Here is an 18,127-nt window from a genome sequence, read left to right as displayed (position 1 = left end):
TTGCAGAAAGGGTACATTTTTACTGTCGTTTTGCATTTTATGATAAATACACCAAATTTGTCAGACAGGTCACAGTAGTACCAAGGAAGATTTTTTAGCTTTTGGGCAATCAAATATTTCCCCAATAACTCCTGGGTGGCCATGCTTCAAAAAGGTCACTGTGAATTACCACAATACAAGCTCATCTTGATTGGGACATATGATACACCAGTGTCCTATTGAAGGCAGCACACAGTACAAAATACTTAATCTAGCAAAACTGTATATCTTATTTCTACTGTGGAACTGACCTCTGTCCTATGCACCTTAGTTGCAAAGAAGGAACAGGACGGAGACAGCAGAGAGTTAGGGGATGTTCGTGAGAAAGGATAATAAATATGAAGTATCATGCTGTAGATGCCTTGGAAGCAAAGAGAGAGGATGGTCGCATACAGAAAAGTTAGAGATGGGTGACTCAAGAGTGCCTATTGCATCTATGAACCAGTTGTTGTGAGATAAAGCCAATTAAAAACAAAATTTATTTTACAGAGCAATAAGACCTCTGAGATCTGCAGTGGGTTTCAGGAGGCCCAACGGTCAGGTTTTAATATAGTTTTGGTTCAATTATAATTACATTTTTTTATATTTTTACATGATGTCCATACTAAGAAGCGATGCTTATCCATAGCAATTAGCACATCACATACGCATGCCTCTATTTGCCAATCATAGGTATACATTTCTGGTCCATGATGAATGAAATATGTCTCTTCCACAGGCATTTCTGTTTGATTAGTCAATGTGGAAAGACCAACATTTTTCACTTTCTCCTGAATGAGATCATTTGTCCCCATTGCCACAAACAAACAACTGATTTCCCACGCACCTGCTGTGGTTCATGCACGGCATTAAAAGCAAAAATGTGAGCCATACAGAATAAGTGACACAGACATCACATACCACATTTATACTCAAAGAGACAAACGGAACAACTGAATAACTGAATGCTCAATGGAATGAGAAAATTAATGAAGACTAAAAAATATAATATATTCACCAAGATTTTCATTCACTTACAACTGTTTTCAGTCTCCTATTGTAGAGGAAACAAATGTGTATTAATTTCACAGCTTGACTAATACAGAGTTTTAGGAAGTATAAGTTTTTCTTGAGAAAATGTTTTCTTCATGATATACATAATTATACCAGCATTAAGAAATATGCTGATAGGGCATATTTTAGAATGCAACCACAGGCAGCTGCAGTAAACCAAGATATAAAAAAAGATAAGCATTGGACTTTGCCACGACAGCAGTATAGTCCTGAATTCCTTCCAGTAAGACAATTTATGAAAACTCTCCAAGATATGTATGAGGTGCCAGGAGTGCAGGCTTCTCTGTGGGTGATACAACCCTAAAACTAAAAACACATGCCCATCACTCCCAAAGCCACAACAATAAGCATATTGTACACACAATTTTCTATCGTTCAGTAATTTTGCTTTGCAAGTATTCTGAACAACAGAAACTCCTAACTGAATGAAGTAAGAACATTGAAAAACGTTTCTCACTCTTAAAAAGGAGCATACCACTCTTCCGCTTGTGATAGGAGAAGTTCCTCAGTTCCAGCATCAGTTACTGTGTGATCCTGCAGCTTAATGCTGTCATGAAACATCTCTATCCAGCACTGAGCTCAGGCACAACCATTACAAGGCATGTCAGGCTTTGTAGCCATCAATGCTCAACACATCTAGGGTTCTATTATAGAGGGGTTTATTTTTAATGACTTACATTGATGAAAAAATTTACAGATGTCTTTCTGAATCTCCAAATGAAATATAAATATTAAATACAAATGTTAAACTGTAACATAAACTAAAAAGAAAACATAAACTATATGACTACTGCCACAGAATTGATTCCAATAAATAATTGTAAAAATGCTAAAAATGTTAAATAATCTGAACTGTGGGTGGATGTTAGCCACACCCTGAATGTAAATATTTGGAATATCTCACCATGGTTCCTCCCAGAGAGCCCTGGTGCGGTATGTAACACAGCCAGCCTTCCCCGAACATCTGTGGAGGTGGGTCCACAACATCAGGGTCTGTGAAGACTCACTGTGCCAAAAGTCTGGGATTTATATATCTGTGATCGTCCCTTAGCCAGACCATCACTCCCACACATCAGTCACCCGTTCTGTCCCACTGAGGGACACATCAAAGCAACTGCCCCAGTTAGGCCACTCGGCCCAGTTTTTACTACACTACCTCCAACTGACACCAAATTACCACTAAACTGAATTTTAAAGCATATCATACACAGACTCCTAATAAACATGCTAATGAATATTCTGATTAGCGTTTGGGAACTGATATTATTAGACACATTGGTCCACACTAGCAATCCAGGACAGCGAACAGTTTTGACATTCAGAACTTTGAGTGGAAAGTGGAGCATGCCTGACCCCCCTTCCTTCCCCCATTCCCTGCACACACACCCCAAGAGCCATTGGGCAGGAATAGGATGAGAAACAGCCCAGCAGGGGGTCTCTGAGGATCATGGCTGCACTTCAAACACCATATTGCAAGTGCTGGCATTAACTTGTGTGGCATTAATTGATGCCAAGCCTGCAGAGGCCTACACACCAGATATACATTAGGTAAATACACACAACATACAATCCTGTACTGTTATTTACTCTTATGTTTGTTGTTGTTAATAATAATAATACTAATAATAATAATAATTAATGGGGCCCAGTACAAGGCCCCAATATGCGAACAGGAACATTATCAAAGACATTTATGGACAAATATATATTTATGACTTATTGTATTGTGTGACATAGGGAGCGCCTGCCCAACCCCAGATTTTTCCTCCCTCTCCTGTCACCTCTACCACATATACTACCACAATACATCAGCACCACGGACAGCAGCCATGGCCTAGAGCATCTCAATCCAGACAGCCCCACACTGATTGGCATGACCGTTCATTGGGAGCCAGATGTTACTGAAATCCACCGCAAGCTGCAGGCAATCAGGACATCGCCAGTCACCCAGGAGACCTCGCAAGCAATTGAGACTTACTTTCGACTCCACACTTCACATACACTAACTGCTGTATCTCCCTTTTCAGAGATGATGCCCAGGAACAATAGCCCCTGAACGTCCTTTTCCCACTTGTTTCCAGTCACAGCCAAACACCTGCCCCACTGAGCAAATGACAAATGACAGTGGACAAATGATTCTTTAATTTTTATCTATTAAGGAATACACCAGAGTAGCCAATCTTATTTTGTATTTTCTATTGCCACCTCTTTGGTATAACATCGATGGCTGCATCGCACTGGTGGAAAATGTGGGCAGGCACTAGCATAGACCAGTATTTGGATAAGGAGCCTGGACTAACCACTTTTTTTTTACCTTTAGCTTTTGTGTTTCAGGAGAAAAGAAGGAGCCCAAAGGAGGAGCTTCTGTGAGCTGTAGTGGAGCCAACATTGTGTCAGGTCAGTTGCCTGACTGGTGCTTTCCATAGCCAGATTTTTACAGTACATTACTGGCATTTGGCAGACGCTCTTATCCAGAGTGACGTACAGTTGATTAGACTAAGCAGGAGACAATCCTCCCCTGGAGCAATGCAGGATTAAGGGCCTTGCTCAAGGGCCCAACAGCTGTGCAGACCTAATTCTGGCTACACTGCAGATCGAACCGCCAACCTTGTGGGCCCCAGTCTTAACCACTACGCTACAGGCCACCCTTGACAGGACTTCCAAGACATCTCTCCCATCCCCTGCACATGAGCACCTCACAAAGATGCCAGAAGAAGGCACCGATTTTATTTAAATGGTCTGGACCGACATATGCCACCTGCTACAGATTAGAGAGTTTCACACTTCATTCTACTACCCACATGCAGATGACTTGGTTGAAGTTATTTCACCAGACACTCAAGTGGAAGGTAATCGCTGCAGACGGCTGGGACTGGCATCACCTCCTCCACGACATCTTCTTCATGGTCTAGTATATGCATTACATTACATTATTGGCATTTGGCAGACGCTCTTATCCAGAGCGACGTACAACAAAGTGCATACCCATAACCAGGGATAAGTTCGCTGAAAGACCCTAGAGGGAAGTACAATTTCAACTGCTACCTGTACAACAAAGATAAGAACGAGGGCCTTTTTTTTTTTTTTTTTCAGGGTCCAGGGTTCCACATGTTTCACTGCATTTGAATCCATGTATAGCTCCCCACCCCACAGCCTGCTGAACCTTATTAGAGGAATAGCAGTGTCCACAATGGAGATGGTGGTGTGGTATTGAGGGAGTGGAAGAAGTACAGCAGTGCACCTATAAGATGCCACCCAGGCTCACTCACTAAAATTACTTAGCCAGTGAACTATCACATGAACCATCCTGGACAACAGAAACTGCCGCAGACATAGCCTGGGCAGCCTATAGCCAATTGGCTAAGGAGCTTGACTGGGACCTGGAAGGTTTGTGGTTCAAGCCCCAGTGTGGCCACAATAGGATCAGTGCAGCTGTTGTGCCCTTGAGCACTCTCGACTCCAAGGTTGCACTGTTCATCACCAGATGAAGAGACAAGCCATGGACCTCCATGCAACAGCATTGCATCCGCACCCCTCCTGGAGTTGTGGTAAGTGTGGTGGCTCCTGAGGTGCAGCATATATCCCGTGCAGGAGATGGAGCAGATAACATAGTTCCATGCTCCATGCAGCTCAGGAATGACTTCAAGTCTCAGAGTTTGACATCTACCCCATTGCCCATGTGGACAAGGTGATCAAGTGAGTCATGCCTTTGGATCTAACGAAAGGTTATTTGCCGGTCCCGCTTGCCCGGACACAAAGGGACATCAAAAAGATATATAATGGTTTAATTCACTGTGGTAAAGAGTTGAGGCACTTTGCAATTCTTTCTAAACTCAAAACCAGGATCTAAGGACTGAAAATCTTCACTGAGGCACCTGAGTAAAAAGGAGGAATGAACAGTAAAGAAGAATGAAAATAAACTATAATATAATTTTAGGAATAACCGCAAATAAATTCGAGTTAACATCCAAATAGGAGGATGGCACAGTCACACTCACCAACTCAGACTTGAGTCGGACTCGAGTCGCACTTGAGTCGCACATACACAGACTCCATACTCCATACTCGTCCAGAAATGACTTGAGACTCGACTCGGACTTGGCAATAATGCCATCGTGAACAAGGTCACAATCAATCATTATTTTTCAATGATTAATCCTTGGTTAAAACACACCCAACGTCGTTTTACGCGCCACACCGTGCGTTTTTTAAATGGTAAATTGCAGGCATTTATATAGCGTCTTTATCCAAAGCGCTGTACAATTGATGCTTCTCCATTCACCCATTCATACACACACTCACACACTGATGGTGATTGGCTGCCATGCAAGGCCCTGACCAACTCGTCAGGAGCATTTGGGGGTTAGGTGTCTTGCTCAGGGACACTTCGACACAGCCTGGGTGGGGGATCGAACCGGCAACCCTCCGACTGCCAGACGACTGCTCTTACTGCCTGAGCCATGTCGCCCATGGTTGTTTTTTAGTTGCAACCATAGCAACACCCTACACTGTATTTCTTGCAGCATAGCTAACGTTACAGTTTTGCATGGTATGACCTTTGGGTTTAAAGATTTCAGCCTCATTGAGCCAAACAAAACGATTGCAACTTCCAAAATTTACAGCATTAAAATAAAAGATGCAGGAGCAACCACTTAAATTTTCATCAGACATTTGAAAACTCCGGGGAGGTCAGTCAGTTTACTAGTACAGGAGCTGATGCCACCGCTTTTCACTAGTACAGGAGCTGATGCCACCGCTTTTCACTGTTGCCTAACGTCAGTTAGCTAAACTGTTGTGTTGGCCAAATGACGTGCTTCAGATGTGTTGTGTCACTGTTTAATCAGCATGACGGAAGCGCAAATTTCCTTATTTTGTTGACTGTCAAGTTGTAGCGACATTGGCTTGCATTTCAAATGGTATTTATTTTGATCTGGAGCATGAGCAAAGGGTTGCATTTTAAGCTCGATATGCAAGCAGGACAGCGAGTCAATTTGAATGTCCTGTTAGGTGACGTTATGTAGCAGTTGCGTGGACATTGATTGTTATTCCAGTGTCATACAAACATGAACTGTATGTACTTTAGCTTGTTTGTAATAGACGTGGCATTAAAAGCAGTAAAACCCAAGTTTGGCATGGACTCTAGTTGCAGGTGGTTTTGAAATGATTTATAATATCACTAGTTCCTGATTTCTTACTATTAAAAAGTAAGAGTATATTAATAAACCAAAACTATTGGTTTCAATGCTGTAATTCCGTTTACAAATAAAGTTATAATTATTATTATTATTAAGTCGCAGATGCAGATTAAGCCTAGTCCTAGGCTAAATTCAATTGAATATCCTCCATACAAAATTGCATTAAGACCAGAATTAAGATTAATCTGTGTCCATGTAACAGGTCCCAAGTTTGTTGATAACCCTCATCTTACATTAGAGGCCCATGGTAATGTTTACGTTATGACCTGAGGTTTTCGCAAAGCTCAGTTGTCACACACAAAATAGAAAATGCAATCTACACTTCTGGTTTCTATATCTTCAACTAGCATAGCAATTGTGATTAATTTCTATAGTCATACTGTTGTTTAGGCTGCACCATTCTGGAGACTTGAGGCTTGACTCGGACTCTAGCTCAGAGACTTGAGACTTGACATGGACTCTAGCTCAGAGACTTGAGACTTGACTCGGACTTGCATTTGATGACTAGTGATCATGACTGGTATAACTACTTTGTCAAAGATAGAGATAATATTTCAAAGTTCACACAAGTCACTTATGTTTACGACTGTAGTTATGTGAAAGTTTAATGGTTTATATCACAGTTCAAAAGATTGTGTGATTGTTGGAATTTAATGCTGGACCTCCATGTCTGAAAGTTAATTAATCCTACCCCAATGAATAGTATATTTGACATCAGCAACCAGAATTAATGAGTGCCAAGGAACAGATGACCAAGCTATAACTGAAAATCATTTATAGTTTTCTTAAAGTATCATCATGATTCTTAGAGCATGGGTAGTGCTGAGTGTGCAGTGCTTTACATGTACAAAGCTTTTACTCCCAATGGTAATTACAATTTGTCCAAGCTTGCATATTATAGACAAATACTGCTAAATAGTTGGCTTACTGCAGCCAAGTTTCTTTTGAAGAGACAAAAGAACAAATATGAAAGCTATCTGTGAATACAATGATCAGTTTTTCTGGGGAGATGATATTTCCATGTAAATGCTATTAAAATCAAAATGGCATTATTCTAATAATGTGGACCTAATAGATGGAAATTGCTCATCGATCATCTGGCTTATAAAAAATATGTACATTATGATACAATATGCTTAACAGCAGGGACAATGAAGTGTACAGCAATAACTGTAATGTAATGCTATGGTCAGTCCCCAACAATTTCAATAAGGCCATCTAGAAATGGCAGGGAATCGCAGCCACTTCCCTTAATATCCAGCCCACCTCTTGCGCAAGTTTAGACCTGTCCTTTCAGTTAAAACCATAATATCATAATATCTGACTCCAGTTACTGTGCTTTATCAAAACACCACACTGACATATGACATAACTTATGTGACAGTGCTTTGAACAAAAGTGTGCATGTATGAAATCACAGACAAGTAGCACATGCTTTGCCATCACTCTAGGGTGCAAAAAAAGCATTCTTCCAAATGACAGTAAAGAAAGTCATGCCTACATTTTACTTTGCAAAAAAAAAAAAATAATAATAATCATAATAATATATCTTTATTGTCGTTGCAAATCAATGCACTGCCCCACCAAATATGTGTTACTCTGGCTGACCAGAGTTCCAAATTAGAAAGTATTTCTTACTGGCACTGGCAGACTTATAAACCACATTCAAAATCCTCACAACGACAATGCTGTAATTAAATAGATTTCCAAGTATTACTAAATGTTCTTGGCAAACATAATGAAACAGAAAATACAGGGAAATGGCTTTCCATGATCGCAAACTACTGCTGCATCCCCAGCCACACTAGAGTGTACAGTAACACTTCATTTACTAGCATAAATCTGGGTTATTGGAATAGTGTTGGCTCACAATGTAACACTAGGACATTTCCTGTCCATTCCATAAAATTTAGTGGACTCCACTATGTGCAAGTTTTGCCTTGAAATGCAATTTCAACTCAGCTGGCTGTAATGAATTAGCGCAACTTCAGTGGACTCCAGTGGGATAGACTTATAGAGGACCTAAGTGTCCTTCCATTACCCCCTACTAAAGAGCAAAACATGACAACTACTAAAGAACAAAAAAATAATACCTATGTAACTTCCAAAACCATAACTACTGGGTGCGCCTACGAAGAAACTTTAGGCTGCCTGGCTTTTGAAAGGAGTTACTCGTGACTGTCATGAAATTCCCAACCAAATATTGAAAATGACAGTGGTGTCTGCACATTTCAATGAAGTTATGTGTTTTGAGGAACACTGCAAGCCCCAAAGCTACAGCCATTTGACTCCTCCTCCTGCTGTTTCTTGTGAAATACAGAGAAGCAGGAAGTAGAAACATATAATGGGAGGATTGGCAGAAGGTAAGAACAGCACAGAGCCCCTCCAGGTACACGCCCAGGTACATGCCTGACACCCTGTCAACCAATAAGCTTCAAATGTCAACTGAGAGAGAGTGAGAGAGTATCACTCTGCCTTGCCCCGGATCACAGTCTCTGGCAAATCAACTACAGATCCCGGAAATAATATACAAATTATTTCTGTCGTAATCCGAAGAAGAAATTACAAGAAATAAATGACATGATTATTGACAAAGGAAGGTCAATAATAAGTCAATCTTTTCAATTTGTAAACACACTGGCCTTATAAGACTGAAGAAGGATCCATGAATGATAAAAAACTAATTTTCCAGTTTAAGTCTAAGAACTGTCAATTCTGTCTTATGTTCTCGGTTTTCTTTTTTATGGTTATTGGAGCCACTGGAGTGGACCTGAATTCCTGAACAAAGCTCAAAATGTATTCTCTTGCATTGACTGTCTTTCAATGACTCAACTTTTCAGGAAGTTTTAAAAATTCGTTAAAAACGAACTGAACATATTAATTCAGCTTCCACCTCTTCTACCTCAGTCATTTTTAATGTCTTAATTTATGTAGAAAAGATAGTACAAATCTAAGTCTAGTAACACTGAGGGCGCAAGTACTTTCCACAAACCCTGCACAAGATTATGGAAAATGTAAATGTACAGATGCAGCGGCAACATTCTATGACAATTAGTGGTGCTGACCACAGATAGTTTTATTCAGTGCTGATTTTCTATTTGTTGGAAAAAACAAAATAAATTGGGACACTTGATATTAAATGAGACTTTCACGCAATACAGGTATCTAATTCCATGACATTAATAATGATATACCAAGTAACAGAGACAACTTTAAGTTTTAAAAACCTTGAGAAGAGGCCAAATAACATTCATTTCTGTCTTTGAGCACAACCAAGGCAAATATGAGATTGGAAAATATGCACTGCACACAGACTCTGGATTACATGAGCACAGTGCTGCACACACTACACAAATTAGATGCAGGATTTCTATGCAAACTTTTCCAGAAGGTTCTTTTGCCTGTTTTGTATTTTATCATTATTGTTGTTATTATTATTATATTCCAGATCTTATTTACACTGAGACATTTTTTAAATATATATATAAAATAAAGTGTCAATGACACTTTTTGTTCTTCAAATGAATAGCAGTGATCCAATAAAACGTGTTTGATTTTGTTTTGTCAAAAACTAATCTCAACTGCAATGATAAATAAAATTATAATTCTGGAATACAGTGGTCCGATTAGAGCAATGACAACTTTATTTATGGAAGCTGGGATTTAGCTTTCATGAAGCACAACAGATAAAAATAAAAGCTGTTAAATGGGAAAGTAACGTTCTTTGGCTCTGAGCATGGATTAGGCTATACTCTGACATTTCCATCATGCGACTGGGCACCTCCTAACCAAGTCAGATATCCTTGAACTTACTTTACCGCGTGCAATGTTGATCAGAAGTTACATCGCATAACACACCGCAAAACTCGTATATGCTGTGGTAGTTTTATGACTACTCTTGCAATCGCATTCTTGCAGCAAAATCATTTTTTAAATGGAGCCATCAACAACGTATAACAAAAAAGGACAATATTATTTTCTAAGAGTTGTGAAATAGGCTTCTCAACAAAGTTGGCATAATCGCGCTATGTGCAGTAAAATATGAAATATGCGGGATGTTTGCCCAGTGCTTCATTGCACGGACCTTGCACCAGTATGTGAAAACATTATTATTGCTGTTGTTCGTGGAAATATGCTATATAGTCATATTTAAAATCATCAATCACTTCAATCAACTTTCAATTGCGGATGGTGATTTGTTTGCTAATGACAGCATCCTAAATTGGTTTCCCCATACAAAGACCGAATACAGTTCAATGCAAAATCACCGGCATGAAGTTTAGAGAAGCAGTTGCCAAACTCTCCTTACAGGACGCGCATCCCGCCCTTTTCTCAACCGAACTAAAATCGACGTTCTAAAAAGGTTCTTCAGCGGCGGCGCGCACACGCGCGGACAGAGCGAATGAAACGGGAAAGAAAGCCGCGCTTTTACCTGGGTAAGACACAGAGGAGAATACATCATGTTGGTGCAGCTGATACGGACAGTTGTAAAGACTATAAAAAGTTTCTAAATCTTTTTTCACGTTTCAAGATCACAATCCCCATCGTCATCCTCATCGTCACATCTGACTTGCAGTGTAGCTCCGTAGAAATCAGAACAACGATAGAAAAACGTATTGAATATAAAAGGGGAAACAACTTCCAATTACCAAAACTTTCAAATTAACGGTGGTAGATGTTTGAAAATTCTGCTCCATTAGGAAATGGGAGCGAGAAAGAATCAAAGAATGTGAAAATGAGAAAGAGGGAGGAATAAAATGACGTTATGAAAATAGCCCATCCCAACTTAAAGATGCAGTATGCCCAATTTCGCTGTCAAACAGGGTCAATACAGTCACATAAATAGGCTATAAATAACACATACTGTGAGGTCTCCATCAGGTGCAATGTCCGACATGAAAGGTTCGCTTTAAAAAAGAAAATAGTTTCCATCCATAAACGAGCGCAAACTCCCCCTCTATCGAGTCCCCCTTTCCACACTGAATGGCAGCAGCAACTATACGAGTCAGACACAAGAATGGTACGACTCAAATTCGATTCTTTCATTATTGAAATATTTAGTATATTAGCAGCTTAATTATGACTATAAAATGTAATTAGCTAAACGACGCATGGACGACCAGGGACATGCAGGCATCGTTGGGTGAACTTTATACTCCCATACAGTGTTCGAAGTATGCTTATCATTCTACTCACCATTATTGCATATTTGTCAAACTGAATGGTTTCCGATCTTTAGACACAATTTTGCTAATATTAGACAAAGGGAAACTGAGTTTAAAATGGAAAGGTGCAAAACGCAAATGGAAAAACGCATTTTTACAATTATTATTATCAAACACCAATATAACCCATGCAAAGTCATTGCCCCCTTAGTTACTCAATCAAGCTAATTGAATTAATAATCAAATTAATAATTTGATTCAGCTGATTGAACACAGGCAGTCTTGTAGCCAGCCCTGATGTGTCTAACCCTCACTCATATTGAGATGGTACAACAATACCATCAGATTGCCGTCGTCACCACAAAATTTCTACAAGCACACTATGCCACAATCAAAGTAAATTCCAGAATAGATGAGAAAATGTTTTTGAAACATATCAGTCTGCACAGGGTTACAAAGCCATTTCTTCCTTAAGCTCCATCGAACCGCAGTAAGAGCCATTATCTCCAACTTCCCAGGAAAGGCTGTCCTGCCAAAATCTCTCCAAGTTTCAGAGTCAACACATCTAGGAAGTCACAAATGATTCCACAAGAACATCCAGAGAACTGTAGGCCTCTCTAACCTCAGCTATATCAGTGTTCATGACTCCACTATAAAAAAGAGACGGGAGAAAATTGGATTCCTGGGAGAGTAGCAAGGCCGAAACCACTGCTGACAAAGAGAAACATCAAAACTCATGTAACATTTGCAAAAAAGCACCTGGATGATCTCTAAACTTTTTGGGATAATGCTCTATTGGCAGATTAGTCAAAAGTGGAACTTTCTGGATGACACAGGTCCCATTATGTCTAGCATTTCAGAGTAAGAACATCATACCAGCAGTCAAATATGGTGGTGGTAGTGTGATAATGTGGGGATTCTTTGCTGTCTTCGGACTTATACCACTTGCCATTATTGAAGGAACCATGAATTCTTATCTGTTTCAGATAATTCCTGAGGAGAATGTCCGGTAATTTGTCTGTTAGCTGAATCTTAAGTGTAATTGGGTAATGCTGCAAGACAATAATACAAAATACTAAATACTGAATGGCTGAAAAGAATGATCCAAAAAAATAGAAGCAAGTCCACATCTGAATGGTTGAAAAGAAACAAAATAAAAAAATTGGAGAGGCCTAGTCAAAGTCCCGGTAAAGAGCAGTTCATGCTAGAAACGTATACTAATTTATTTGAATCAAAGCAGTTCTTCAAAGATGAGTAGGCTAAAATTAATCTAGACCAATGTGTTTGGTTGCAATTATTGCTGCTAAAGGTGGTGCTACTAGTTCAGTATGGGTGTTAGATAACTTTTTTCATGAAATAAATGAAATAATATTTTTAAAATGTTGCATTTAATCGGATTCCGAAACCATTCAGTCTGACAAATATGCAATAATGGAGGAACTCAGGAAGGGGGAAAATACGTTCCATGGCTAGGCTATTCCGATATTTTTGTCGTGCGATTGGGACATGGGCACGACCTCCGGCCTTGCTCTGCTGTGAAAAAAAAACAAGGCCGTAAAATTTTTAATTTTACGCATCTGTACCATATGCACAAATCCTACAAATAAAGCGTCAACGTGATGCAGTGGTTAGGTTAGGATGCGTGATACTAGCAAGGCTGAGTTCCGTGTGGTGAACTGCTGTTGCGCCGTAAAGCTAAGTAGCCTACTTAACTTCAGTGAGCTATATCAAGCTAGACATATTGATTAAATGTGCTTCATCTCGTCAGCTGACATTTAATCTGCACCATGGAATATTGCCATTTGGTTGTTGCCATTTTCTTGAACGTGAAGTATTAGGATTGGAATTGCAGTTGCAAGCGCTTTCTTGTTATCAGCATACGCTTTAAATAAAATGTAATCACGTAGACTGTCTTACACAAACAGGCCGACTAGATAGGCTACATCGTCTATCGTGCGTCATATGTGCCCTGTCCCCAGATAAAGCCATTAACTCGAAACTGTAGGCGGAGGCTTTAAAAGTTACCCAAAAAGTTGTTTATAGCCTACTAGCCTATATTACATATTCGATTATCACCCAAAGGCCTAATATAGGACACAAATTGGACTCACTGAGGCATACACAATGCTACGTTTGAGAAATGGTCACTGATAAATACATGTAAAAAGTAATTGGTTACTTGAAAGGCAAGTTAATGAAGGGGGTCATATCCCTGTAAATTCGTGACACAGCATTGAATGTCCTCACATGAACTTCACGTTCATGACTAAGGCGAATAGCTTGCTTCGCCATAACCTGCGTCAACAAATAACCAACTTGATTCATTATGAAAGAAAGGATAAACATGGCCTGCAACTGTGGGACACGAAAAAATGCCATGGTAGGCTAATTTCTAAAACAAGCCTACATCTACTTTATATGTTTATAAGGATTCTTGTAATTTGTTCTAATACGTTATTTAATTGCCAGCTCACAGTAACTTTTTTATATTATTCAGATAAAAACATATGCTCGTGCCCAATGGATAACTGTACAGGCCGGGCTGATGTGGAGACTTCTCTATTAGGCCTATCAAATAAGGAGGCTACTGAACAGTAGGTAGCCTAATTATGAAAAGTATTTCCTAATTACATACCTATATCATATCACATAGACCAGCTACTGATTTATTCCGTCAATTTAAACTAGCACAGAATAAATAATATAATTAACGAACAACAAAGCCGTAAAATCATCCGTTTAGTGAGCAAATTACACTGCCAACATATTCGCTAGTATATACTACAGGTGCCACTATTCACGACTAGCTAGCATGTTACCACTTTTATCAAATGTCCCGTGGTCGCATTAGCATAGCCTACAGCGTTATGTGTCCAGTTTAAAGGTAAACCCTTAGAATAAGCGTCGGTGTGCATTATGATTGAATAATAGTCTGTAACCTAAGCCTACAATATGTATTAGCTAATGTTTAAGCATTTAAATGTTGCCTCGAAGAATTGGTGAGCGTACTTTGCACGAGACCTAAATAGTAATATCCGTACCCGACGCACTTTCAGATTCAGAACGCTTTTGTGTAAAGTGCCCGCATAGCTGTACTGCAACGATGCCGCGTCTATGACAACTCCCAGCGACGGAGCGCCTCTGTCGGCCTGTGGTTCAAATACAAGCCGCCGCGCCAGCGGCTTCAACTGCGGCCATTTTCTGCTGTATTGCTTTACGAACTCTTCACCGAAGGAAGCGTTCGTCGGCTTTGAACTTTCACTTGGCCTATAGGATCATGCGGTGAATACACATGTGCGCTGCCGTACAATAGCTGTCTAAAACACTAATGACTGCCATTGCGGGGAAATATCCCATTTTGTGTCCTTACATGCCCCTGTAACGTAAATATATTTTCTATGTTCCAGTCGCCTCCACAAACGATACGCTTGGCTTACAACCAAAAAGAAACAAGAGTCTATGACGAGAAATAAAGGGACAGTATAAATAAATAGATTGAGGATACTTATCTAGATTCGTATTCTTTTAAAAGAGGGTACAACTGGCGAGCATTGTCGCTGTGAATTTCTTGGATTAACGACAAAGAACAAACTGATTTGTTAACGTACCATTGCCAAGTGAAACTGACAAGCCCCCCCAAAAAAGTTGGAGCAAAGACAGGCTTTTCCAGCACAGCAGTTCAGTGCTTGGTCATCTCGTCGATGATGTTATTATTTGATATTATCCATTCTTCCTCGTAAAAGCAATAATCCAAGATCTTCTCTACTGTCCCGTTCAGAGATCAGAACAGAAGCGTCAGAAGCGAATCTGAGGTTTAATCCAAACCGAGCCCGCGATTCAATGAGGAAAAAAAGAACAAAAATAGCGATCTTAAAATAACAATATAACAACTTGCATAGTTTCTGACAGGACCGTAGCCTGCTAGCTGTAGCCTATCTTGGTTGAGGATGGTGTCTCGCTGTGCTGTTCTCTTGTTGGTTGGAGTTTAAAATTAGTGCAGCATTTTCTGTCTCCGATTTTGCAACATTGAGCATATCTCTGTATGTTGTGTAGTATCAGCGCTTCCTCTGTTATGTGTATTTTTCTTCACAATGTCCAGAGACGGCCTGGGCGGTAGGCTCCCTGGAGAAATTACAGTCGTCTCGGAGAAGGAATAGATGAAACACAGAGGCTGGAGGGAGGTAATGTATTAGTGTTGCACTTGATGGCGTAGTTTATAAAACGGGGGGAGAGGAAAGGGGAAATATATATTAACGGTCTACCAGTGCGGAGGGAGAAGAGGTGCTGCAATTAAAAGTCAAGATATTTAGAATGTATAATTTTAACATGACAACAGTTAGACTATAGTTAATAGCAACAATAGTTAACACAATAAATCTATTTTAAACTTTTTTTCTTCATCAATATTTAGGCTACCCATAAAGAAAAACGATTTTGAAAGACTGTAGGTTCAGTTAATTACTTGGAAGAAATGCTATTTTCTCCTGGTTTTCCGAAGTCAGGCGCTGGGTGGTGTCTGTAGGCGAACTATCCCCTTTTCAACCTTATATGCTATTCTTTCACTTTTCCCTCTACCCCTACCTCATCCATCACATTGCGTTTATGTTTTACACAGGTATTGCCCGTGCGGTTAAATATTATTTTTTTTACCGTCAATGTAGTAGCCTATTCCTTTCAACGTAACAGCGAGCCTCATAGGGGCAGGCCGTTTCCACAATAATTCGCCCTGGATATATGAAACACATTTTTAAGTATCATTAATCCCTGTTGTATAAAATACATTTTGATTTTAGTACGTATCAATTGGTTTGTAATGCATTTATATGGCAATGTCGGCTATTATACATGTGCTTACCGAAGGTGGATGCACTTTCGACCCTTTTTATTAGGCTAGGGTTTATTTTTTTATTTTTACAAAATTCAAAATAAACACGCACATTACATTCATTTTTCACACTAATGAAACAGATGCAGATGGATTCCATATAACTTGTGGCAAGATGTAACTGTCATTTAAACTGGAAGTCCTGTAGGCTATGTTCATCTTAATTTCCGACAAATATTCTTCAAATATTCGAAACCAGGTTTATCCGAATATTAAAACGTGTTTAAACTGTTTTTAATAGTTTTGCCCTAGTCAACGTAGGTTAAATAAATAAATCAATGGGATTTTCCAGACAAACCCCAAACCACATTGAGAATCTTAAATTAAAAATATAGTTTTACCGTTAAAGTAAGTTAGTACAGAAAATACATAATTTATTTAAGGAAGTGGTGAAGTCACAAAAAGGTTCATAGCAGATGTGCTGACAACAAGTTAGTGTGGGTACATACAGAGAACATATTCAGTGATGACACGGTCACATGTCTCAGGAATATAAAGTTGTATAAAAAAACTTTTTTTAAAGAATTTACCAAAACCAAAAACTTGAATGTAGCTTAGGCCTACATTAAAAGGCATTGGTAGGCCTATACTAATTCCTGTTTTCTTTTTAAATATTCTGTTTATAGTTGCATATTGTTGACTCCAATTTTATGGCCACCAGTGACAAATAAATCAACTGTTCCTTATGAAACCAAGCACTCCCTCATATCTATCTCATGTACAGGTGTTTATTGGGCTGCTACAAAAAGAAGAACGGAGGAGGACAAGTGGGCGGTTGAAACTATATGCCTAACTCGAAATTAGCAGATGCAGTCCATTTCAGTTTATTTGGTAAATATTATTTACATTTAAAATAATATTTTAATTAAAATGGAAAACTGTAACTTTAACTGTAAACTGTAACTGTAACATTTTCAACAGAGGCCTAAAGCTGCCGATCAGGAAAGCGTGCACATTTAAAGGACTATTTTCATTGGTAGTCTTGATTTAGAAGTAATATTGGCTGGTCGGATTCTTTTGCTATTTATTTTACTGCAGTACAAGTTTACTTTTTACGCCCATTTGTTGTTTTCTACATCGATGTAAATGACGTGCTTTGTAATACACAGTGAAAATTAAATTGTTCTGAAGGCTTCTCAAAGGTGAAACTAACATTTAGTATATTCAGGTTCATTTTCCGAAAAGCTATCATATCATCTTATGGCCAGAATAAACTTTCGTAGCCTATATCAAATTATAAACGAATGGTTAGTTTTTCAAAATGATAAACGTCAGTGTTTGTCGTATTAAAGCACACTGAAAAAGCATTCCAAATTAATTACTTAGCATTTCAGTATAACTACTGAATTTTCACTCCACCGGGCCAATGCATTTATAGTTCACGATGTACAACGAAGCAGTTAAGTATCCAGGTATGGTAAAGGCAATGCAGTTTCTAGTTCACAGAGACAATATGCTCAAAATGAACAAAAACAAAACCGACAGAGTGAGGAAGAATTACGCATCCAAGGCTTGTGACCGTTGTTTGGCTATAGGCCTGGGAATATCAAAACGTACACTTATATAGTGACAAAAGCGCGAAATGTTTTTTATTCATGCATTTATTTTGTATATAATATAGCAAAACAAATATTTTACTTAATTAAAACATCAAACTCCAATAAAACATTTAACGAATTCCTTGCATTACATTGAATAAAAAGGAAACAAATCTCGCTGCTTAGTGTGCTGTGTAGAAGAATCTCGTTGATACGCATGTGCAACAAGTAGGCCTATCTCACAAGAAATTT

At 39.1% G+C, this 18,127-nt stretch overlaps 1 protein-coding gene across 3 annotated transcripts in view; it reads right to left on the bottom strand.

Moving 5' to 3' along the window:
- The window catches only part of LOC133128013 (nuclear factor 1 C-type-like), an 84,371-nt gene extending 68,753 nt beyond the window's left edge, over window positions 1-15,618 (bottom strand). The window contains exons 1-2 of one of the 3 annotated variants that reach the window (XM_061241211.1): window positions 15,061-15,618; window positions 1,997-2,056 (exon numbers count right to left, since the gene is read on the bottom strand). In XM_061241211.1, coding sequence (XP_061097195.1) covers window positions 1,997-2,056; window positions 15,061-15,063 — 63 coding nt within the window. In that variant the 5' untranslated portion in view covers window positions 15,064-15,618. Of the gene's footprint in view, window positions 1-1,996; window positions 2,057-10,719; window positions 10,987-15,060 lie in introns of those variants that run through there. The other 2 variants (XM_061241213.1, XM_061241212.1) reach the window with 2 other exon arrangements.
- Between the last annotated feature and the right edge of the window lie 2,509 nt (window positions 15,619-18,127).

Source organism: Conger conger, chromosome 5, assembly GCF_963514075.1.
Source record: "Conger conger chromosome 5, fConCon1.1, whole genome shotgun sequence".
Classification (NCBI taxonomy): Eukaryota; Metazoa; Chordata; class Actinopteri; order Anguilliformes; family Congridae; genus Conger; species Conger conger.
Note: the sequence above shows the minus strand (reverse complement) of the source record. Positions and strands in the feature narration are given on the sequence as shown.